The following is a 23,385-nucleotide window of genomic DNA, read 5'->3' on the forward strand; positions in this document are numbered from 1 at the left end:
GCTGTGCTCTCTTCCAGATCTCAGAGAGTTCCCAGCTTACAGAAGACTTATAATATTAGTTCTCAAGCATATGACCTTGTCTGTCATACTACTGAAATTCATTCTGTTTCTGGTACTCCTGCCAAGGTCAAATAAGGCTTTCTCTATGCTATCCTGGTCCTTCCCTGTACTAGCGATGCCTTCTAGCGTTGAATCATCAGGACATTTCCTCACTACATATTGCTATCTGTGTCGGTCTCAGGTTAATGTTAGCAAGGACTAATCCCATGGCTGACCATGGTGGAGTGCTACAAGTAACCTTCTGCTAGACTTTGATAGGTGATCTTGCTGCTGCCATCATCCCAGACTAACTTCTACCTCCCTGTCCCTTATACCTCCTCTACTTTTCCTGATCTGCTCCAATTCAACTTACTGGTTCTTACTTGGCAAGTGCTTTACTGAAATACAGAGATGACACCTTTGAAATTTCTTTCCTTTCCAGGAAAACAACCATCTGAAAGGAAGCTATTGGGTTAGTCTGGTATGATCTAGCATTGATAAACTCCTATCACCTGACTCTCTTTTCCCCTAACCTCTTGATAATAATTATACTTTCCTTCAAGATTTCCTCTAAAGCACTACAAACGTTACAGGTCTGAGACTGACAAACTTATTTCTCCCCCTTTATTAACCGTAACTAACTGCAGAATTTTCACTTTTCCAGCCTGCAAGGAGTCATCACTGTGGGCAAAGTTGATAAAAAAACCCTTGCTATAAGCCTATGTTTCCACTTACCAGCTCTCCCGGGGCCAGAGAGCACCCAGGCCCAGCACTGTGAGTGCACTAAGCAGCTTGAGCTGCTTATTCCCAGTAGTTAGCTCTTTTCTTTCCTCAAGGACAATATTGCTGTCCTTATCAATAACTTGGGTGCAGAGTCCTCTTTGGTTTTGGCTCAGACTAGAGACTCCTTGATCTTGACTTCACTCTTAGTGCCCAGAAGTGGTCCCACTTCCTCTCTTTTTTCCCAAACAGCTGAAGAACCTTTTGCTGTTTGTTTTAATCTTCTTTGCAAGGTCTAACTCAGCTTGATTTGTAAGCAAACATCACTTTATCCTTACATTTCCTGACCTGTAAGGCACAGCTTGCTTTGCTGTCTGTTCTTTTTCCATTCCACATAAGCTCTCCGCAGAGCCAGCTGAAGCAGCCTAAGCAGTCGCCTGTGGTGGCAGACAGATGGAAGGCAACAGAATCAGGCACTGCCATTTACTGACTCCTCCCAGAAATGTGGGCTCCACGCTGTCCCCGAAAGCCAAACTGCTCCCTCCCCACACTCTAGACTTTGCACTGCTGCCTGTGAAAGCAGTGCCGAGAGCCAGCAGCAGGCCATCCCCCACACACACCCTGGGCAACAGTGTAGTCCACACCTTGCCTATCATCCCCTGCAGACACATCTCCTTTCCCTTGCCTTGGGAAAGCCTGGCACTTCCCAGGGCTCCCAGCCAAGCTCCCCCACAGGCTGAAGCAGGACAACCACCTTCCACCTTCTCCTTTCCTCTCACACCCTCTGTGCCTCACCACCAAACACTGGGCCCATACCCACTGCAAACCACCCAGTATTCAGCACCTCCACAGTCCCTGGTGAGCCGTGACGATTTGCTGATAGTCCTCATAAAGTGCAAGGATAGGGAGAGAAAGAGAGAATGGCTATCAGTACAGCCTCTGCATGGTACAGACAGCAAGAGCACAGAGTAAGAGCATTAAGGAGGAACAAGAAATGTTTCCGGGACTATTAGTGTGATAAAGCTCTAAGCAAACTGGTCTGTCCTCACAGTTGACCCTGCTTTGAGCAGAAGAGAGACCTCCTGAGGTGCCTTCTAACCGGAATTATACTATGGTCCTGTGAGTGGGACTTCTGTATCCCAGGGAGGGAAAGGAAGAGAAGAAAAAGGTCTTCTGAGGGGAAAGAGCTGGCAGTAGAAGTCCCATTACATAGTCTTATGATGGGGAGATTTGTGCTTTAGGTTGTATAGGTAGGGCAGGAGAAGAAGAACTCGTGAAGGAAACAGGCTGAGTTTGGTGGCAAAAGGAACATATCTTAGGAGTAGCCTGGAGCTGTCCTCAGATCTGCTAAGTTTCTGTGGCTCTCACCCTGCAAAATTTTTCTGCTTGTGCCTTGCCTGAATTTAAGCCAAATGATCTTACAAGACATTTCCTATGATCTCCTCTGCTGTAATATTTACCACCTTCATCCCTACACCTATGGACTGCTTCTGTGATACCTCCAGCATCTTCTGACATGACTTTGCTCCTCTGCTGAACTATAGGTCCTAATACAGCTCATGACATCAATTATACCTGTGCTAAGGCTACAGTCCTTGCATGGAACAACACGCTTTACTCCACGTACTTTAGATGTATAGACATGGGCTGTTGTGGGGGGACAGGTGTGAACAAGGTAACGCACCGGCCTTGCCTTCACACAGAGATTTAGCTTTGCACCCGACTTGGTCAGAGGTGTTAATGCCACTTGCTTGGCAACCTGGGGATCTTCACACAGCTCCAATTAGAAGGTCCTGGCCCATTCGTGACCCTCACACTTTGTCAGTCCCCCTGAATACTCAGTGCATATTGACAGACTCTACACACTGGGTACGCCTGCCTGTCCACAGGGATTACTCATGCACGTACCTACGTACACGCACAGAAAACACGTGTGAGTATGTAGCCCCACCACAGACAGGCATAAGTGCCAATCGCTCCATGAGTACATGTATCTGTGCGCACATGCAGACCGGTATCACAGCCACACAATACACTGCAGAGAAACTGTTTGCGCACGCTAATGTACACGTGTGCACAAATACCCTCACACGTTGTGCATCTATGCATACTCTACATGCAACGCGCTCTCACGGGCCCATGTGGCCCTGGGCAGAGACACGGGTCCCTGCTGATGCTGGCTAGGTAGGAGTTAATGCAAGAGAGGCTGGGAAGAAAATTAAAAGCAAAAAAAAAAAAAAAAAAAAAGTTGAAAGCCCAGCACATGATTCTTCTCCTATCACATCTGTGAATCCTGGAGCGCGAGAGAGTAATTGTCTGCAATGAGTCAGACCAAAAGGCACAAGGAAGTGGTTGCTATGGCAACCCGTGCACTGCTCTAATTCGGCTCAGAATTAAAATGATATCAAATAATTTGCAAGCAAAGGGAACATGGCAAAGGCGCCGGGTGCCAATCTAAAAAATCCGGCTGTATGCAAGCCTCTCCTGAGCCAGTGTCAAGGGCTCTTTTCCCTTCAGGCGTGACAACCATGGCAATCAGAGGAGCTATAGAGGCAGCAGTGATGGATAACCTTAGGCTCGAAGATTTCTGCCACACACAGGCAAGAAATGGAGCTGGGCTGGAGCTCCAGCCTGGAACAGGCTCCAGGGTTGGGGATGTCCTGGAGAGATGCCTCACCAGCCCCTAAAAGAGAAAACTCATTGCTCACAAGTTGTTTTGGCATCCCATTGAGAAAATTCCGTGAAGGGGCTAGTGAGGGCAGGGTCTGGGCACAGGCACCCACCCACCCCACAGTGGGGGCACTCGCTCTGTGCTGGGTGAAGCGCTGCCCGCGTGGGCTGAGGGAAGGAGGGCTGATTCACTGAATGGTTTTCTCCCAGTAAGTGGTGCGGCGTGCAAACTCTGGCACTCAGCTGAGACTACAGGGAAATATTTATTCTACAGAATTGGCTATTGTCTTCGCTTCTCCCCCAGCTCATCCCAAGGCAATAGGCAAAGTCCACAAACACAGGGAGGAGGCACGATCCTTGTGCTGAAGATTTTGCAGCCTGTGCAGATAGAAGATAGACCACGGAAAAAAAGGAAATTGCTGATGTCCAGCCAGGGTGGGCAGAGTTCTATGAAAGATATCTCACATATGTATTTTTAGCATTCTTTTGAGGATAAAATAAACGTATTTGACACCTTTGTCACCAGTTACTGTCTATGCATGGAGACATCTATATGGAGTTTTGCAGGCAGATGCTTACTCTTTCTGCCTGTTCACTGATCTGGCTGGAGGACAACCTGCTCTGAACAGGGAACCATGTGGCCCCAGCACTGATACCAAACCTTGGCAAAAGGCAGAGTTTGTAAGATCAGAGACAATGCAAAATAAAGCAACGCCATCACTTTTGCCTGGCTCGTAGAAGAGCTTGTGTCTGCCCCAGAAACACCCCAAAAAACAGCCTTTATGCTTATAGGTCTCTCCCCCAAGGCTCAGTATGTAAAGTAGAATGCAATGGATGGCAGGCAGGCAGATGGAGAGGTGAAGGATGCAAGAGACACTGGTTTTTGGCACACCAATGGCACCGTGTTGATATCAACCAATGTTGATACCCTGGCCCGCCAGAGTATTGGCTCAACCCTTACACCAGCCAAATGTGTACCAACTGATAACGGCCTCCAGAGGTGTCTTGAGAGGTGGAGAGGGCATAGCTGCTGTTAGTACTAAAATCATCAGCATTTCTACCTTCCTGAGTGCCCCTAACACTTTATATGACTAAGCTCCAAGGCATGGGCCTTTCAGAAGTCTCTCATTTTGTCAGATCAAAGGGATGCCCGTGAAACTGCTTGGGCTTCGGGGATTGCCAGAAGGGAATGGCATCAGGCAGAAACCAGACATAGCAGGTGATGGGTTGGAAATGAGTTGAGTCTTCCTTCTTTCTACCTGTGCTACCACTGGCTGCTGGGGAGACCGTGATTTCCATGAAGGTACCTGTTGATGCCTCGGGAGCTCATAGAGGTCCCTGTGCTGGGACAATGTTGGCACAACCTCTAGCATTAAAAGAGGGACAGCATTCCTTCTGAACACTGCAGCACACTTTCAAGAGATCAGCTGCTCTCAGGTTTTGTATGGGTAACATTATGCTGGTTTCCAAGCCAGCCTAGTGAAATCATTTCAGTTCTCCAGCTATTCCCATGTAAAAGGTGCTTATGCTATTCTAGCTTATTTCCATGCATTTTAGAAGCTTCTACAGGTGCAACTGTCACTTTCTAGAGAGAAGGTTAAAATGTTTTATCCACCCAAGCAAAAAAACTGTAGGAATACAGAACTGTTTGTAGATTAGTTTGAAACGATGCCACAGCAGCAGCACTGTTGAAAAAGCCACCTGCACCTCCTCTCCCTGCTCGCTGGTAACAAATAGCAGGTAGTCAAAATTTGGGACCAAGGAAGAGGATGGAGAGATGTCAAGCTGGCCAGTAATCGCCTTTCAAATGAAGGGCTTCTGTTGGACTGATAGAGGTTGGATTTTAACCAGAGGTATAATGGCAAAATTACTTCCCACTATCTATTTTTCAGATTGATTGATTTCAAATACTTTGGAAAAAAAAAATCTAAGCTTTTTTGAAAATCTGCTTCTGGGGCGAGTACAGAGCTCTTCTGAAGATACTGGCGTTAACTCAGTGTCCCAAAACTCCCTCTGTAAAATAGAGACAACATTTCTCTTCTCTCACCCTCGTTTGAACTTGCCTAGAACTCTTCCCAAATATATCTGTATGTACTGTTGGTGTCATGGGATAACAATTTCACTGTGGTCCAGTCACTGCAGATAAAAACTAACAGTAACTTTCAATATAAACAGAGGAGGGAGGTATTATATAAAATAAACCAGCATCTCCCCAGTGCCCATTTGGATTTTTTTTTTATCAGGCACCACGGAGCCTGTGCCTGCCCTGTGGTTTGCTGGTATTGGCTGTTTCCCATTCCTGAGACACAACAACTGTGGCAAGGAACCTAATGGAAAGAAACCCCTACCTGCCCCTGTTGGGACTGGCAGCCAGCTGACAGCCACGTACGTCAAACAGAGAGAAGGTCAGGCAATGAAAGAGATGTCATACAAAGCCCAAAGTGACAGCTAAGCTCCTGCGTAGATTCCAGCAGTTTCACTGGGGCTTTAAATCACTAAAAGCTTCTGTTAGCAACTACATGTGATTTCTGCCTCTCATCCCCTGAGGACCAGAAAGCCCCAGGCTACTGACTCACGGGAGGGAGCAGATGACAGTGCTATCTGGGGCAGGACTTGGCTTGGGGAGAGTGCCATCACAATTCCTTATTTTTCATTTCCAACAAAGTTAGTGTGCATGAAACGTACTGGACTGACATCCCAGGAGAATAGCTGCCTTCTAATTAATTATAATTAATCATCCAGGCATTACTTAATATTTGCGCAGTGCTTTGAAGTGCCAAAGCACAATATAGCAGGTAGGTATTATTAATTCAAAGAAACAGGTATAGCCAAGCCAGGGGTAGGTTTGCCTGTGTGGCTTCCCACCGAAGAGACCACACCAACTCAGCTCGCAGAAGCGGACCCTGCCTTGGCTCCACCACATCCTCCAAGAGGCTTGTGGGTACCTTGAATCCTCTGCACATTCCCCTCATGCCCCAGGTACAGGGGCTTGGCCCACAGGGGAAGGAGAAGGATGGTGAAAGGGGGACAGGGTAGGGCAGGGCAGAGGACACCGCTTTTCCCTCCTGAATTTGGCTACCTCCCCGCCTGTCATTGTGTGGAGCAGCATCTCTAATGGCCAGAGAAGCATCTGGGACTCCCCCCAAACCCATTCTAGGATTCCCTACTGAGCTAGGCCAGACCAAAATGGGAGGAAGGAAGCCCTTGTACTCCCCCCCAATACCTGCTCTCAGCGCTCCAGCCTGGCTGCTCTCTAATCCCAGCTGACTGCTCCCTCACGCCTTGACAGCATCCAGGCCTGTGTTGTCTTCCTGAGGACTGCCATTCAGCTGCCAGAACAACAGGGGCCCAATGCTCCTTGTCACTGGCATCATCCCCACAGGGGCACTGGGGGTGCTCCCTCCCCACAGGTATGGTTGTAAATCCTAGAGCTTAATTTTTCACTGTATGCATAATGAACATTTCAGAGCGCTTACAAATCCCCCCCCAAGCACCATCAAGTCAAACAAGTGACAGTAACAATCAGTGGCATAATGACAGGCCAGTTCATACCACTTGCACTTTTATAGGGGCACTTAAAAAGTCTCTGTTGTTCCCCTTTTACAGAACTGTGACTGCGTTTAGTCAGAAACCACAAGCCTACCCAGATATTTGGCTTTCTGGCAACCAGTGCTGGGTACCAAACTGGTACATGCCATCACAATAACAATAACAACAACAACAACAATCTGCATCCCATTCTGCTCTGATTGCCTCTTGCCGTGTCTCCACTCACTCCCCTTCCTTCACCTCTCTCCTGTACCTGGGATGGTATTGCAGCACTGCCCAGCATCATCTGCACTGCAGCCTCTGCTGTGGGGTGAAGTCCCCTAGAATCAGGTCCTAGCCTATAATCAAGATGGTTATATTAATGTGAGGAGAGATGAAGAGAGACCTACATCCTTACTCTCAAAGCTGCTATCCTCAAGATCACATAGTATCGCAATAGGTAGTGTGGCCACAATTATTTCCTTTTTTTTTTTTTTTTTTAATGACTACTGCTATGAAAGATTCATATGATGAACCTAGTCACTACTGGAAACAAAGCAAATGGTAATATAGATATAGCACCTTTTTTCTCCCTGAAGCCCCCAAAACACAGTGTAAACTTGGGCCCAAGCCAGCAGATGGGACATACCTTGGTAAACCCTTGCACTCTCACTGAAGTCAACGGAGGCTACAGCTGGGAGCCTAAAGGACTTTGAACCCTTTGGGAGAAATTATTTCCCTCAGTGCTGTCATGCAGCCCATACTTTTGATGAAATATGGGTAGTTTTCATCAATGCATAAGAAACAGCGAATGAAGAACAGCCAGCTGTATGTACCATGTGTGGAAGGAAGCAGAAAGTACTTGTGGTCAGGTCACTTAATGTGCCTGCTAGTGATAGGGACCGTGGTACCTTTAAGGAATGAAAGCAACTGAGAATTCATATCTGTGTCTCAACTTCTGTGGTTACCAGCGAGAAAACTGTTTTGTTCTGTACCATTTCCACAAATGACAGAATTTTTACCATATTGTTATTGTTTTATCATGACTTCTTTCCCTATCCTCTACTGCTTTCTCCACCCTCCTCTGCCCTCTGGAGAGGATCCTGCCTCTTCACAGCATGTCCACACAGACAGTCAATACAGCATTCAGCATAACTGAGCGGGTGGAAATCTCCACAGGGGTTGTGAAAAGCACTGCTGACAGAAGAGAAATGGCTCTGTCAGGGGCAGATCCTCCTGCCATTTGTTCTTGCTCCAGCCCTTCCACCAAGAAGTTTCCTTCCTTGTATTTATGCTGAGTGCCAGATGAACTGCTTAGGTGCCTCTCCTCTAACTCACAGGTCAGGAAAGGGAAGAATAAGAACCATGAAAAACAGTCTTTTTAAAAAAAAAATGTTTTTTTTCTCCTTCCAAATTCATGCTTAGAAAAATGCTTCATTGCTGCACAGAGACCCTTGGTACAGTTTCAATGCTTTTTTATTCTCTGCTGGGTATATTTATAACAGTGCCAGCTAGTATCACTTTTGAGAGCAGTTTCTATGACCCAAGCACCTATTTAACATGAACTTTACTGAAATCATCTCTATTTCACAGGGGTCTCTGGACAGACTTCATAATAATTTTCTGGCTTTGGGCTTGAAATAGTGGTACCTTAGTGAAAAGTGCTATTTCATAACACCCCTCTTTCAGCTTATAAGTATTTTCTCAATGCCCTGGTAATACTTAAAGAGTACCACTCTCAACTGGAACTTACTGAAAGCCTCGAAATTAAGGAATGCTTCATCAGATGAAGTTAAACTGCTGTAGTTTTACTGATTAGTAGTATTGAAGACCATTCATTGTATGCTACCCAGCCTAGGCAAAAGCAATGGCTGACTCTCTGATCTGAAGGTATCTTGGTCTTGGTAGGTATATGGCCTTCTCTCTACTGGATACTCCTATAACAAAGTTGTTGTTTGGTATCTATTCTACTTGGTCATTCCTTCCACCATACAGGACTCCATTAACACTAACCATTCTTTCACCAGCCGCTTTGCATCTCGGCATGTTTATGGTGATAGTTACTCCATTACCTGTTCCATCAACCTCTTCCCTTAGTCAATGGTTGAGGTCTAAAAAAAAAAAATCCACTGAGCAACATCTTCTCTTAGCCCAATATTCCTACACAGAGCGTTTAAGTAGTTGGATATGATGCCAGCATTATTGATTAACGTTGCTTTGTTTTGTTAAATGGCTGCTCTGTTTCACTTCTTCCGTAAAGGATGAAGCAATTGCTGCAGAAAATGGTAAAGCTTCAAAAGCTTTGGGGTTCTGCTGGAAATAATGTGCTTATGAATTTTCCAAAAGTAGACGCAGAGTCTAGTGAAGGTCTGCCAAAACGAGTTAAAGCTCAGACATAAAGATAAGTTTGGCAATCTCTGAGTCAGAAATCTAGCAACAAGCCCATTCCATCAACAAAGGTTATTCTTCAGCTCAGAAAACGATGGAAATGCATGAATGTACTGTTATTCCAAAACCAAAAGTGTTTTTGGAACAAAACAAAACCCCTGCAAACAGTTCAAAACCTGCATGGACTTCTCAGCCTACTCATGCTCCAGAGAAATAGTTTCAATCCACAAATTCACCAGCATTGAAGATAGGAAGCTTCCATTCAAACAGCCAGTTTCACTTTCAAAAGCCTATCAGCCATTCAGTACCTGTTCTAATATTCTTTGTTTAGCCTAGTTTTCAACATCACAAGCTATTGTGGCTCCTGTCATTTCCCTTGAATGACAAGGTAACAGCTCTCAGCTCCCACTCTCAATACAAGATGCAACCATTTAATTCCAGATAAAAAGAGAAACGAGAATGTCCTACCTGCAGCGATACCCATCTTCCCATCCACAGACACAGCCACAGCCGTGCTCACTGTCACCACTTCTGGTAGATCACCTCCTTCTGTCAAGACACAAATACAGCAGGCTTGGTTAGCTTACCACCAGAGACAAGTAAAACACAGTGGGATCAGCTTGCACACACACTTTCACATCCAGTGCGTACACAGGCCTCAACCCCAAAATGTCCAAGAGTTTGGAGAACTGCATCTTTCAAGACACATAAGCAATCTAAGGGGCTGTGAGTAGATTCTTTTTTTCTTCTAGATAACATCCCATGATAAAAGTAGCATCTTCAGCATAAAATGCAAAGGAGTGGCCTCCTCAATTTTGGGCATGTAGAGATTCTCTTAGGCCAGAAAGCTGCTCTGCTTCATGCACCAGCTAAAATCTGTAGACAGAGGAGAAGCAGGACAGGTAATTCTGACACCAGCTGTCACACAGCAAAGGCCACGCTTACGCCTAGCTCTGTTACCCAAGCCAGGCCAACACTACAAACTGGAGAGACAGACACAGCACTTCCAGGTACTTCCAGGGTGGGCTCCATTTTAGAAACAAAGTCTTCTGGGACTTTGCTGCCTAAACTCTGTTATGTCCCAGGGTCTCCCAATTATCCTTTAGTTGCTGCTTTAAGCATCCTGTAGGTCTCATGTCACATCTGCCAGCCCTGTGCAGATCCTTAGCTCCCACAGGCATTTAAAATAGCATGGCTGGATAGGTTTAAGCAACTGAATCCCACCTCCTCCCTCTTCTTTTAGTGCAGTTGTTTCAGTCTGCAATTGTCCATGTGACAGATTCCATTTCTGTATTTTTTTTAAAGCTATTAGATTAGCTTCAGCTGGGGCACCTCTGTTGGAACTGCCAGGAGACAGTTTGAAGGTCAACATGATCGATTTAGCCTGCAACTGATTCCCTCCTCGCGTGCTGTACAGAAATCTCTTGCTTAGACAGATGGGTCAGGGATTCGTTCCTTCCCAAGAGTTCCAGCATTTGTTACTGCTTTCCATTTCTACCTTCATCATTCTAGGTGGTACTCAGTGTGTCCAGAGCATGATTCAGTGTCTACCAAAGTTTAGTCTGGAGTCTCTCACTCATTTTGGTCTTTTTTGGACTGAAGCCAGATTAACTTGCTCAAGGATGTCAGAAATAGTAAAGCCCTTGTGAGACAAATACCCAGACAACTTATGCTCACATGCCTTGACCCTGATCCTGCCTTTACGGTGAACCCCAAATGTCTTGCTTTTCCTAGGACGGATCAAAGAAGCAAAATATACTTAGCATCTCTAGGAAAAAAAAAAAACAGCCCACACCCACCACGTGAGAGATCTGGGCTGCAAGAACAGTTCTACTTGACTTGCAGAGCTTTCCCTGCTGTCGTCTTCTCTCTGGGACTTTTAGACACTGGAAGGTGGTGCTGTGGATAAATTATTCTGATGACCTGCAGCCATTCCTGCTGGTTTCCTCCCCAACAGGGAGGTCTTCAGGCTCTTCCCTTTCATGTGATGAGAAGTGCATCTGCCATGAAAACCCTTTGTCACAGGGCACACATGTACTGAGTCGTGTAAAACATGAAAGGGGGACTTTGGCATCTAATCATCAAGAATTTCTTAAGAGACTGGGTGGCCTGTTCTCGGCAAAAGGCGGGGTACCCCTGCTTCTTTGTATGTCAAGGAAGAGCCAGGACTCTGCTCTGATAACGAAGCAGCGTGGCTCAGAAGCACTGAGTATTATTTCTTGGCTCTTCACAGGCATCTTGTGTGATCTCATTGATCACAGTCTCTCTAAGCTCAGCTGCTCATCTCTAAAGAGATGAGCAACCTCCCCTACAGCTTAGAGCATAAAGTCTTCAGGGCTAGGAACTACTTCTTACAATGTGCCTGTAGGGTTTCCAGGTGAATGGGGTCCTGGACTTGACTGAAGCTTCTGACCAATAGCTATGTAATACAAAAAACAGTGGCAGCTGCTTGTGTTCTGTCTTTATCCATGCAAAACTACCTGTGACTTCTAAGAAAGGTACATCAAGACACAATCCCAATGTTTACCCAGCAGTGACTGCTGTGGCCTGGGTAATGGCTGCCCTAGGAAGCCCCACGGGGTGTCACTGCCTGGTTTTCTAACCAGTGCTCTATTCCAAAGAGCAAATGCTGTGGCATGCAGGGGAAAAAAAGGTCCCTCCTGCCATGCCTGCCCTTCTCTCCACACTTGCTTTTCAGGCGAGACGTACAGGTGCTGGGCAGAGAGAGGCTTTCGCAGAAGGTTTCAAGTATTTTCTCCTTCCACCCCTCTCCCTTTACATCCTGGTTCATCTCTTGCCTCCCAGTCTGGTTTTCTCCTCTTTGCTACTTGCTTTCCCACCCACCAGCCTCCCACCACCGTGCCACAAAAAGCTTTAACAGCTGAAGTGCTGAGCTCTGTGACAGAGATGGAGAGCTAGGGGCCAGGGAGGAGCCCAGAGAGGATTTCTGCCTTGTTTGTAGGAGTTTCACATGAGTGTTTTGTTTTGATTCTTTCTACGCTCTTCTGCTCTCTTACAGCCTTTGAGGACGTCCTGGCTGGCCCTGCAAACTCACAGGAATAAACACCCTAAGCAAGAGACACTGAAAAGCCAGTCCTTGCTTTCCTCTCATGTTTGAGCTCCTTACTTGGGCAAGAGATGCCATATTCTAGTGGTATGATGGGATGGACGCAGGGCCCAATGAGACAGCCTCACCAAGCGGGAGCTATGGAAAGCCCTCCCTTTTTCTCCACCATTTTCCATAACAAACCCATCCCTTCCTGTCATGGAAAGTGGTGATGGAAAAAGTGACATCCTCTAAACTTACACCTCCTCTCTTGAGTGCTTGCTGATCCCTCATCAATCCTGGCTGTCACTGTCAACCCATATGCCTGATGATGTTCCCTCCCAGGCTTGGTCTCCTGTCTCATTCCTTCTGCGATACCTTTCCCTTTCCCTTCTCTTTGTTCATGTGTTCTCCAGCCCCGCAAATACCTTGTGCTCCCTGCCACCCTGCCTCCCTAAATCCTTTGGTCCCCCCAGGCCCTGCATTTCCACGAGTCCCTCACTTCCTCTGGAACCTGATGTTACACAGCCCCGACTGCCTTCCCCACAGCCTGTAGCTTTGTCTTTCCGCTGCGTCCAGTATCTCGGCCATGACCCCTCTGCCTCTACGTGGGTGCGAAGATAACGCCAAGAGGCCGGGTCTCGGCACTTCCCCTTAGGTGGGAACCGGTGATAAAGTGATCGGGAAGAGTGTGGCATGGGATACAAGATGTGAAAAGCTTTCTCTTCCCCTCTCCTCTGCTTGGGTGTTCAGGGGTTACCTGAATCATCTTCTGAGACAATGCTGTAGATGAAGCTCCCGGGGGGATGCTCGGCCGCCCGGCGGTACCACAGAGGGAAGTGGTCCATGGTGAAGATACTTTCCTTGTCCTTCCGTGTCAGGAATTTCCTGCAGGGAGAAAACCCAGGGCAGCCTTTGTACACCATACGGAGGAGCAGCAACCCTCCTTGGGACGACGCAGTGGGACCCCCGGGGCTGGGCACATCACCTGCATCTCATCACCTGGGGCTCCGGAGGGAGCCCTGAGATCCTCGGGTGACCGAAATACGCCAGGGTCCTCATGGGACTCTGGGATGGTTTGCGAGGAGTCTCTCGCTACCGAAAGGCGGCCGGGGCTGCCTTGCCGCCCTGCGCCTCGCACCCCCCGGCGGGTGTGGATCAGTGACCGACGCCCGGAACGGGCTCAGCCCTCCCACCGGTAGCCGGGCCGGGCCCACGCGCTGACGGCCAGACCCCAGCCGCTGGCCCCCCCCGCACAACTGCCGCCATTTTCCGTCACCACCCCGCGCCACTGCCCCCACCCCGCTCCGCTCCGCTCCCCGCCGCACCGCGGCCAGCGCCGCCGCGCCGCTCCGGCCGTCCGCCAGGTGCCGCTGTTGCCCCGGCCGAGGCCCTCGGCGCCGCCGCAGCCCCAGGGCGGGCGAGAGGAGGCCGCGGGCCGGCGCGGTGCCGGCGGCGGCAGGGCCGTGGTTGCCGCGGCCTTCTGGGGCTTAGTGCCTGGCGGGGGTCGGGAGGGAAGATGTCCGCCTTCTCCGCAGGAGGCCTGGCAGGTTACGCCGTGAGGGAGCAAGGGGCAAGGCCGGGCTTGAGGAGTGAGGCACGGCGTGAGCGGGTGGGCGAGGGAAGCCAAGGTGGCGTGTGGCCAGTTGATGGCCGTTAATTACTGCAGGAGAATGGGGATCAGGTGGGAAAAGGGAATTGGATGGTCCCCTACAAAAAAAACCCAAACAAACCCACACCAAAAAAACAAACCAAACAAAAACCCCTGAAGGTCATGTTGCTGTGGCTAAATACTGAACTAGAGATGCACAGAGTGAAGTACTTGGGGAAAGGGGTGCTCCTGAAGGCCAGAGGGTGGGTGCTGAGGGCATGGCAAGACAGGCAGCGAGTGCTCAGGAGAGACCTCGTGCAAACCAGGTCACTGTCTTCCCTGGAGGTCCCTACATCTTGCCTGACAAATCCTCTTTGTTGTCAGGCTTTTGTTTCGCTGTGTATTTTTGACATCACGATAATTACTCATTTATAGAGTTCCTTCCTTTCAGGAGATTCCAGAAGCGCCTTGTGTGACGTGCAGGGGTCTGTCACTGCAGTGTCGTGACTGCGGCTGTTTAAAAGCACTGAACGATGCTGCTGATGAGCGGTGTGGGGTAGGGAATCATCATATCAGCTGCCTATAGCACACGTTGTTTTCTCCCTTGTCACGAGAGCCTGACTACTCCGACTTATCCAGACTCCCTCAAAAACATGAAAAGTGTGGCTGACAGTGTTATCTTTCAGGCACTGCCGAGCTCTCTGCCTTGAATGTACGACTCGTGTTTGGGGAACTGAGAGACAGAGAAACAGCTGCCAAGAGGCTAAGGACCACCACCAACAGTGTCCCCTTCTGTTCCATCTGCTGGTGTGCCTCTGTGACCTGTCCTTTCTTACAGCAGTGTGCACCAGCTTGCATATTCAAAATGCAATAAAAATGCAAACTGTACCCTTTCCATGACAAAACCCTCCACTGAACACACACTTTTGCCTTGAGGGAGAGGACAAGAGAATGAATCGTATGTGACAGATGTCAGTCACATCACTTAATGCCTCACTGGAAGGCACTGGGATACTACTGCGATGTGGGCAATGTAAGAGGCAGAACAGAATAAACCCGAAAGAAGAATTGAGACAGAAAGATCAAACCTAGCCAAGCTGGAATGTCACTGGGGCACTGGAGCGCAGAGCCTCCACACTGCAAAATGGTCCTGGGGTTGTGTAGTCACTGTGGATATTTTCTCTGTTAGCTGACTGAAATCAGGGAATGATTGAAGGTTTTCATTGAAATGAATGCACTTTGGGACAGTATTTTAAGAAAAACTCAAAAGGACCAGAAGAAGACAAAGCATCCCTACTATTCCAGCTCTCTAAATCAGCACCCATGCCACCAAGGTGTTGCTTCTTTCCTTTCTGTTCTGTCTCCCCAAATACATTTTTTTAAAGACTGGTGGTGATTTTGTGCTGCCCCTTCAGAGTCACTGAGAGAAACCCTTAGTGCTGGTCAGGGACTTACCTGTTGGAAATTTTCTCAGAGCCCACATATAGGGCACTCCTCATGAGTCCAGCCCGAGTGCCCATAAATGCCATCTCAACACCTGCCTCGGTCTCCCTGTGGAACAGAAACACACAAGCAAAAGCAAACAGTTCTCAGAAAAACTGCCATCTCCCTGCCCAAGGGTGAGGACCTTTCAAACTAGAAGCCACACCTGGAGGTGTGGTCCCAAGTTCCTTTGCAATATAACCCATTTACACCAGGAGTGACATTGGCTCCTACCTGCTAATGGCAACAGGTTGTTACTGGCTAACAATTGGCAGGCTAAGACTTGTACCTAGATTCACACCTTTGAAGTTTGCTCATTTGGTTCTCTTGTAAGTAGACCATAAGCTCCTCCTGCTAGCCCTGCTCCAAGCTGCCTTCATGAGGCTGAAGTGAGGGAGAGGAACTGCAGAGAGAGAATGGCCATCTCAGGCATGCACAGGATGGGCCGGGTAGCAGCCTGACTTTGAAGCCATAGATTGATTCAGACTCGTCTTCCTGGAGGTATCAAGGGCACAGAGGGGACATCTACATGGTGGAGAGCTGGCTGCAGTGTGGTGGCCTTAAAGTGAGGGGGGTGTATTGGCATAGCCATTTAAAGATGTGCTGATAATTGGGTGTCCTAGCATGATTGCTGCTGGCTCAAGCTTTGTTAGTGGTAGGAGTACTGGTAACTGAAACAGGGACAGGAATTCCATGGCCACACATCTGTGTAAGTAGCATGTTGTCTGCTGAAAGTAGATCTGTGTGACATGAAACTAGATACTACAAGCAACGGGTGCCTCACTGGAAATGATGAAGTAGAAAGTTGTTTACTGAAGCTAGCCTGTCCGCTTCCTTCCTGAAGTTCAATGTGAAGGCGTCACCAACAGAGACAAGATGAAACTCCCTTTTCTTCACTGCTGATAAGGAGCAAATTCCTTGCCACCTGGGATGGAACTTCTGCTATAGTCATATGGGAAGTCAAGCCAAACTGCACTGCTGCTGTTCAAAGGGATAACTGATGCATAGGGAAATAACTCATAATAACTTTAAACCAAAATGGTCTCAGGTACCCTGAGATACCAAACTCTATCAACTAAAGAGGTTAATGCAGTGCATCTGAATTAGGTGCTGCAAAGAACTGGTGCTGAACTGGCTAGGTGCTTGCAGTGACACATCTGGATGCTGTCTTCCAATGATATTCAGGTAAACTCACCAAACTAAAGGCTCACCTGAGAAGGCCCAACCTGCTGGAGTCGACTCCTGAGAGACACTTTCTGAGTTATTTCTAAAGCTATTGAGCTATTTCTATCAGCTTTTTGAGCTATTTCTAAAGTTTCTTAGATGCCGTAAAAGGATCTGTGGCTGTTTCAGGCACTGTGTAAGCCCATAGCATCTGGATGTGTGTCTTCGACAGTGTTGTACTCATATTAATTTCTCATACACGTACATGGACATATTGAGGGCTAGTGTTGTCCAGTAGGCCTCCATGGGTGCAGTGACAACTGCATCAAACAGCACCTCCTGGACCAACTCCTCATCACCTAAGAAGAAGAGAGAACAAGAATCAGGAGAGAAAGACATGTCCCTCCCTAGATGTGTTAGAGAGTTCCTTATTATGGAGCATCTGCCTGGCCCAGGGCAGTGAAGCAACATGGCACAAAAAGAGGCCTCCCCTTGCAGGGCTGAGAATAGGACCTACTGTCCTCAATGTCAGAGAGCTCAAGAACAGATGTTATACTAAGATCATCAGACTGGTTCCCCTGCAAACTCAGTGGAAGGGGTTTGGGTTTGAAAGTGTTGGCAAGCGAGAGGCTTTCAAAGAAAGTTATTCATAATGTCTTCACTCTGACTGTCTCCTTGGTTGAGCAGGCTGTCCACAACCATTGCCTCAATGCCCTTGCTTTGACTTTTCTTCTAGGTGCCCAGTAGAAGGACACCAGACATCCCACTCCACTCAAGAAGCTTCTTCAAAGCCCCAGGTGACTTCTTCATGGCTTCTACTCTGTCCTTGTGTTCATTGGCTTCTCTGTTACCCTTCTGTCCTTCCTGTAAATCTCACAAAACGCTGTCTTGTCCTGGTTCCCCCCAGATGCTCAAGCCAGTCTAGTCTACCAGTTTAGTCCAGCCTGGATTGGGACTGAGAGTTGTTTAGGAAGGTTAGAATATGCCATGTGCTAAATAGCATACTCTAAGATCCCCTTTATCTGACTTGCTTCATTTCTGCATTGCCCTGCCCGCATTCATTTCGTGCTGTGAGAATGTGATGGCTATCATATTGCAGATATGCCCCTTTCAGTGGTGTTCTAGATAGAGCCACCCCCCACCCCTTTTCAGTGTTTCTGCCTCCACTTACTGGGTTGAAGACCCAGGCATCCCCTAAGCTTTTCTCCCAAGTTCTCCCAACTTTCTTTCTCCTTTCTTTGTCACAGCTGTCAGAATCCATTTCTCCATCCTTGCTGTCATTCAGACCTCAAAAACAGAGCTCACCAGCAGATATTTTCCTCCCCAGGCACCAAATGTCTAGGATGTATCCAAATCCTATTTCTTTTCCCTCCAGCACTTCCAAATCTCCATGTTTCTCACAGTCAGCTCTCCTGAAACTCTCCTCCCCGGCCTCTTCAACTCATACATCTCCTCTTTTCAGCCGCCTCCAAAGACAGCCAGGAGGGGTCTGCTTACACTGTGCAAGAGAGGAGCAATTATTGGATTACATTTGGTTTTAGTTTTAAGAGATCCCTATCCAAACCGTGCCAAAGGTTTGTGCCTCTCAGGTGGAGTATTACATGCAAAAGCTTGTACATGGCACAACTAAGGGGGCTGAAGCTGTGGGGAGTGAGGTGGGCTGAAGGACATCCTAAAGCTAAATTGCTGTAGGGGGTTCCCATGCAGACCTGCCCACCCCTGCCCCGCAGCAGAAGTCCCACTCCATAGTGGTGCTATATCAGCTGCTTGTGTGGCTACACCTCGCCTGGAGAATGGGACCTGGTGCAAGGGGAGACCAGCAAGGAGAGCAGGAAAGATAATAATTCTGTAAGAGTTTTTTCCCCCGAATCAGTTACCAATTGTGTTTGGAAAAGAAAATTAATAACCCTTGTTCTGAAAGAATCCGTCTGTTTAGATGGCACCATGCAGCCCTTGGAGGATGCTGGCTGAGGCCCTGAGGAGCAGAGTAGTCACAGCAGCTTTCTTGGCTCCTCCTGCCATCACCTGCTCTAGCCAGAGGGGGATGATGACTGACGCCCTCTGGTCAGTCTGTCTTAAACATGGTGTGCAGTCCCCACCAAGCTCCATTCAAGCCTTTCACTTTTCAGTATTTCCTATGCCGAGACCTTCAATGCGGCTGAGTTATGTGACAGATTTGAAATGAAAAAAAATCCTCTGACAGAGACAAAGAAGTGGACCCTCAGCTCATTTCCACTTGTGAATTAAACTGGGCTTGAGTTCAGTCCTGCCTGTGTGAGGAGGTGGCACAGGAGCTCAGTCTGACACCAGTCAGTTTGTCACAGTCCTCTCTCCCCTGTGATGGGTACAGGGAAACCCCAGCAGCGCCTTTTCAGTGCCTGGGACTCACATTCCAGGTCAGGTTCCTCTCCGGTGAGGAAACGGATCACAGCCTCCAGCTGGCTGAGCTTCCGGTGGTCCGGATCAATGTCGGTGATGCAGTAAATCCTGGTGGGGAGAGGAGAAGAAGCCCACAAGGGCAAAGAGAAACCACAGTCAAGGAAATGCTCCTGGAAGATAGTAACTGCAAACAAAAATGCAGCAAGAAAGCTTGGGCTGTAAAGATTTTGCTGCTGCTGCATGCTGTGCCCACTCAAAATCTAACGATGTGGCTGTAAGTCAAACCCTACCAATAAACCGAACACCAATTAATCTGACTGCTGCGTTTAGCAGGGCTGCTGTTATGTTCTCTGGCATAAGCTTACAATGCAACACAGCAGTCCCAAATGCTTCCAGCAGTTATCTGTATTACATGTTGTGTAAGGTGTGTAGCTGTGTCTATATAAACAATAACAATGTGATGGAGAGACCTGAAAAGCAGAGGGTCATGTGCAATATGAGTAAGACCGCACTGGGAGCAGAAGAAGCAAGAGACAGAGAAACAAAATGTGAGATCAGGAATGATGGCAACAAAAGCTGCCCCAAAAGGACACAGCTGCAGGAGCCTCAGGACACAGTTTGGGGAGAAGCGGGAGAATGTATTACTAATGCTCTGTATTATAAAAGAAACCAGTCTTCTAATCATGCTTCCAATTTTGACCACTTCATTGTCAGGACAAGGGAGAGGAAGGGGTTGTAAGAGAGAATCACAACTCATAAAGGGGCTGAAAGGAGTGATTTATGAGAGAAGTCTAAGAGAAATGAATATGTAAAGTGTGGTAAACTGACACCGCAAGTTAGGAGTAGAAGGAGAAGTCACTGCTTGTGTCTCTAATGCGCTGCCTGTGAAACTTGACAGTGTAATGAGAGGTGTGAAGGGCTGCGGGGCTTCTTGAATATAGTTATTTTGGCTTTGATACAGGCTTGGTTCATGTGCCTGAGTGTAACTGAATGCTGGGTTCATGAAAATCCCAAACCTCACAGCAATAAATGGAAAGTGCCATGCTTCACCCTGTTTCGTATCCAAACCAAGCAAACCCATAAATTATGCTTGCTACTGAAACAGGGGTCATAAATCACGTCCATGTTCACTAGAAATTAGGTCTAGGCTCAGTTCAGAAGAATGCCAACCAAATATAAGCTAGGATTTAAAAAAGCATTTCAATCTCTCACCAAGCTTACAACAAATTTTCTGACAAGTCTGACATGCTGTAGGTTTTGTAGCACAATTCTGAGCCACACGAGGAGGAACAAAATAAGTCTGAGCACAGAATACTGAAGATAAGTCTCAGGAGATGTTTCCTAGCAGAGGGATGTGCCAGGCCTTGGTGGGATCTCCCAAAGGAAGAGGTGAAACTGAATTGCTTAGAGGCAGTCAGGTCTTTCCAGGTACAGCCCCTGAACAGCACTGCTTTTTCTCTAGGCCACTGAGGGTGGTGAACTGAAGCCAAATTGCTGGGAACTTTGCCAAAACCTTCTGACAAAGTCCTGTGTCCTTGACAGGATTTCCTCCGCTTACCATTCATTTGCTAAAGACAAGTCTGGCTGGAGCAGGTCGTGCAAACCTGAAACCAGATAATGCATAGAGTATTCAGTTAGGCAGCAAACAGACAGATACAGGCTGTGAAGAAGCAGCAAAGCAGTGAAGTTCAGAGTAGCTACCTTGTCCCTTAGGATAGCGTGGCTGTTCCAGATTAACCTACCTTCTTCCACTGAAGTGTTCCCCAGCAGAATGTACTCCCCGTGTCCTCTGGACAGCACAACACCCAGGCTGCAGGCAGGAGGGAAAACAGGGCTTGTCAGCAAGGAGAGGTGTAACCCCTAAACATGACACTGTGTTCCCTGCAATTACAACCCTTAAAGACATTAACTCCCTCCACTGCTATTAAAGAAAAGAATATCATCAAAAGAGGATTAAGTGAGATCCAATTTCAGCACAAGAGGCTAAGGAACCTGTGTGTAGAACTATGAGGCATTTTTGCTGTCAATTTTTTGGCCAACATTGTAGGTTCAGGTCAACAATAACATTTCTCAAACCTGTGCTAGTTTCAAACCATTTCTGCTGGGGAAAAAAAGCAAAAAATTTTTTGCTTGATTTCTTGTGTGATGTTTTATAATTTTCAGTTTATAACAATGTTTTGTTTAGAGCCATACACCAGAACATAAAACATATTCAGTGGAACTGAAAATTGAAGATGTCTCATTTCTGTGAAATGAAACAACATGCTTCACCTAAGGTATAGCTTTTGGACTCTGACCTTCAGATAAATCATAATATTCCTTTTGAGTTGACCTCAACCAATATTTTAATGGTTATAGGAACAAAGAAGCTGACTTCTTTTATTCACATTGCTCTACTCATGAGTTGTAGCCAGTTTTATGAAGAAAAGGGACCAATTTGCTGTCCCTGATGGCAGACTTCTGATACACCATATTGGTGTCATGTGAGTCCTTGCTCACCTGAAAGGTGTGCCACTGATGTCCGTGAAGAAATAATCATTGGTGAGAAAGAGAACTCGTTTCTGGAATAAAGAGCATGAAAAAGAAAGTGAGAGACCATCTGACAGACCAAGGCATAGTGGTGATGGGGACCTGGGATATAGGTTGCCAAGGCTAAGCAAAAGCAGTTGATCATTACCAACAATTCACACCCTGCTAGGGCTGGCTGGAGGCAGGGATGAATGTGCAGTATTCAGCATATTCAGCAATTTGTGACTTTCAGGATCCAGAGAGCCAGTCTGTCTTTCCATCTAGGGCTTCAGTTAAAACTTTTTTTGCTCTAGGGCTCCTGCACAGGCTGCAGGAAGGGATGGGGGGAAGCTGCCCTCCCTCTTGCACCCTCCGAGCCAATGCGCTGGGGGCCCTGCTGCTCTTTTGCTGTACAGAACAACCTTGATGGCTTTGCACATCATCATCATCATCCCGAGCAGGAGGAGGGGGCTCAGTGGGGCAGGTAGGAAGGAGAGGTGGGACCGGAGGAGAGGCAGGATGGCATATCTGTGTGGGTGGGCAGCTGGGGCCAAGTCTCCCCACTCCTGTGGGAAATGCTCAGATTCCTGACATTTGCTTTCATGCCAAACTGGGACAAAACATTAACATATTCCAATTTTGTTAGAAAACATCACTAAAAGAAACAATTTACATTTTCAAATTGAACAAAAGTGCTGATTCAAGTCCAAGCTGTTTTGATTCACATGAAAATATTTTTTGCAGGTTGACATTTCAACTGAAGACATTTCAGACTATTGAAAGCTGCTTCAGAACTTCAGCTGTTTGCCAGACTGGCCTTTTCCTGTAGAAAAGTGTTGATTTCAGTGGAAGTCTTTTCCAAAGGAGAAAAGTTTTTGGAAAATTTCTATCCAACCTTTATGCCGGTATATGAACCCTAATATGTTTAAAATCCCAGCCCCAGTCTGAAAACGAGGTGAGAGGATGTGTGTGGGAGACAGGGAGTGAACACAGAAAACTCAGTGTTCCCCAGGTAAAGTCGTGCCTGCTCTAACCTGCTCAAGCCGTGCAGCAGTGGAAGTGGAGCGAGGCATGAAGGGCAAGCCAGCACCAGCTCCACAGTGTGCCCCGAGTTTGTGCACACAGTGGATGGGCTGACGGGGATGGGGGTTATTGGTAGGTGAAGAGGTGGGAGACAGCTCACCCCCTTCCCTCCCCGCTCTCTCCATGCATGGCAATTGTGTACTGTTGAGCAACAGGGTCTGAGTCTTTTGCTGAGATGAGATGTTCCAGGAGTGCCGTGATACCCTCAAGGGACATGGCATGGTGGTGTTCTGGTGACTGTGGGGAAGTTACAAGAGGTATTAAGCCTCCCTTTCCTTGCCAGTCTGATCTGATGGTGGAGATGGGGAGGCATGGGAAGAAGGAGACCTGGGGGTGTAGGCCTTCCCCTGGAGTAAAGGATGATGCAGTAGAAAATGGCCTGGGGGCACCACTACTCTGAGACCCTTTCCTTCAGCAGTGTTTGTTCTGCTCATCTTTGCTCCCCTCACCTGCCCCTCTTCTGCACATGCAGCCACTCAGCACTGGTGCCTGTGAGGGAGGGCAAACCTCTGTTTGGGCAGGGAGAGGGGGTGGCTGGCCAGCTGGAGGTATCACCGCTCATCCATGGGAAGGGAGAGAAGCAGAGGCACCCTGGAGCCAACTGGCTCTGAGGAAGACCAGGCAGGACTTTGCCACATAGCAAGGCAGACGACAAGAACATGGGCACGTTGGCACAGCAGTAGGATGGCTGACTACCACCTGTTGTCTGGGAACACATGTATTTCCAGTTTTGGTGTTGTCACTGTACTAGGCAGTCACTTCTGGCTAGTGCCATCATCAGTGGTTT

General features: G+C 47.7%; 1 protein-coding gene across 1 annotated transcript in view; it reads right to left on the bottom strand.

Moving 5' to 3' along the window:
• Positions 1 to 23,385, bottom strand: part of CACNA2D4 (calcium voltage-gated channel auxiliary subunit alpha2delta 4) — a gene marked incomplete at both ends in the record, with an annotated part of 131,319 nt that overhangs the window by 58,006 nt on the left and 49,928 nt on the right. Inside the window, 8 exons of the mRNA XM_081997832.1 lie at positions 9,814 to 9,894; positions 13,152 to 13,279; positions 15,438 to 15,533; positions 16,894 to 16,987; positions 19,018 to 19,115; positions 20,566 to 20,611; positions 20,750 to 20,817; positions 21,507 to 21,568. Of these exons, the coding sequence (XP_081853958.1) occupies positions 9,814 to 9,894; positions 13,152 to 13,279; positions 15,438 to 15,533; positions 16,894 to 16,987; positions 19,018 to 19,115; positions 20,566 to 20,611; positions 20,750 to 20,817; positions 21,507 to 21,568 (673 nt within the window). The remainder of the gene's footprint in view (positions 1 to 9,813; positions 9,895 to 13,151; positions 13,280 to 15,437; positions 15,534 to 16,893; positions 16,988 to 19,017; positions 19,116 to 20,565; positions 20,612 to 20,749; positions 20,818 to 21,506; positions 21,569 to 23,385) is intronic.

Source organism: Phaethon aethereus (genome assembly GCF_964289735.1).
Source record: "Phaethon aethereus genome assembly, chromosome: 1".
Taxonomy (NCBI): Eukaryota; Metazoa; Chordata; class Aves; order Phaethontiformes; family Phaethontidae; genus Phaethon; species Phaethon aethereus.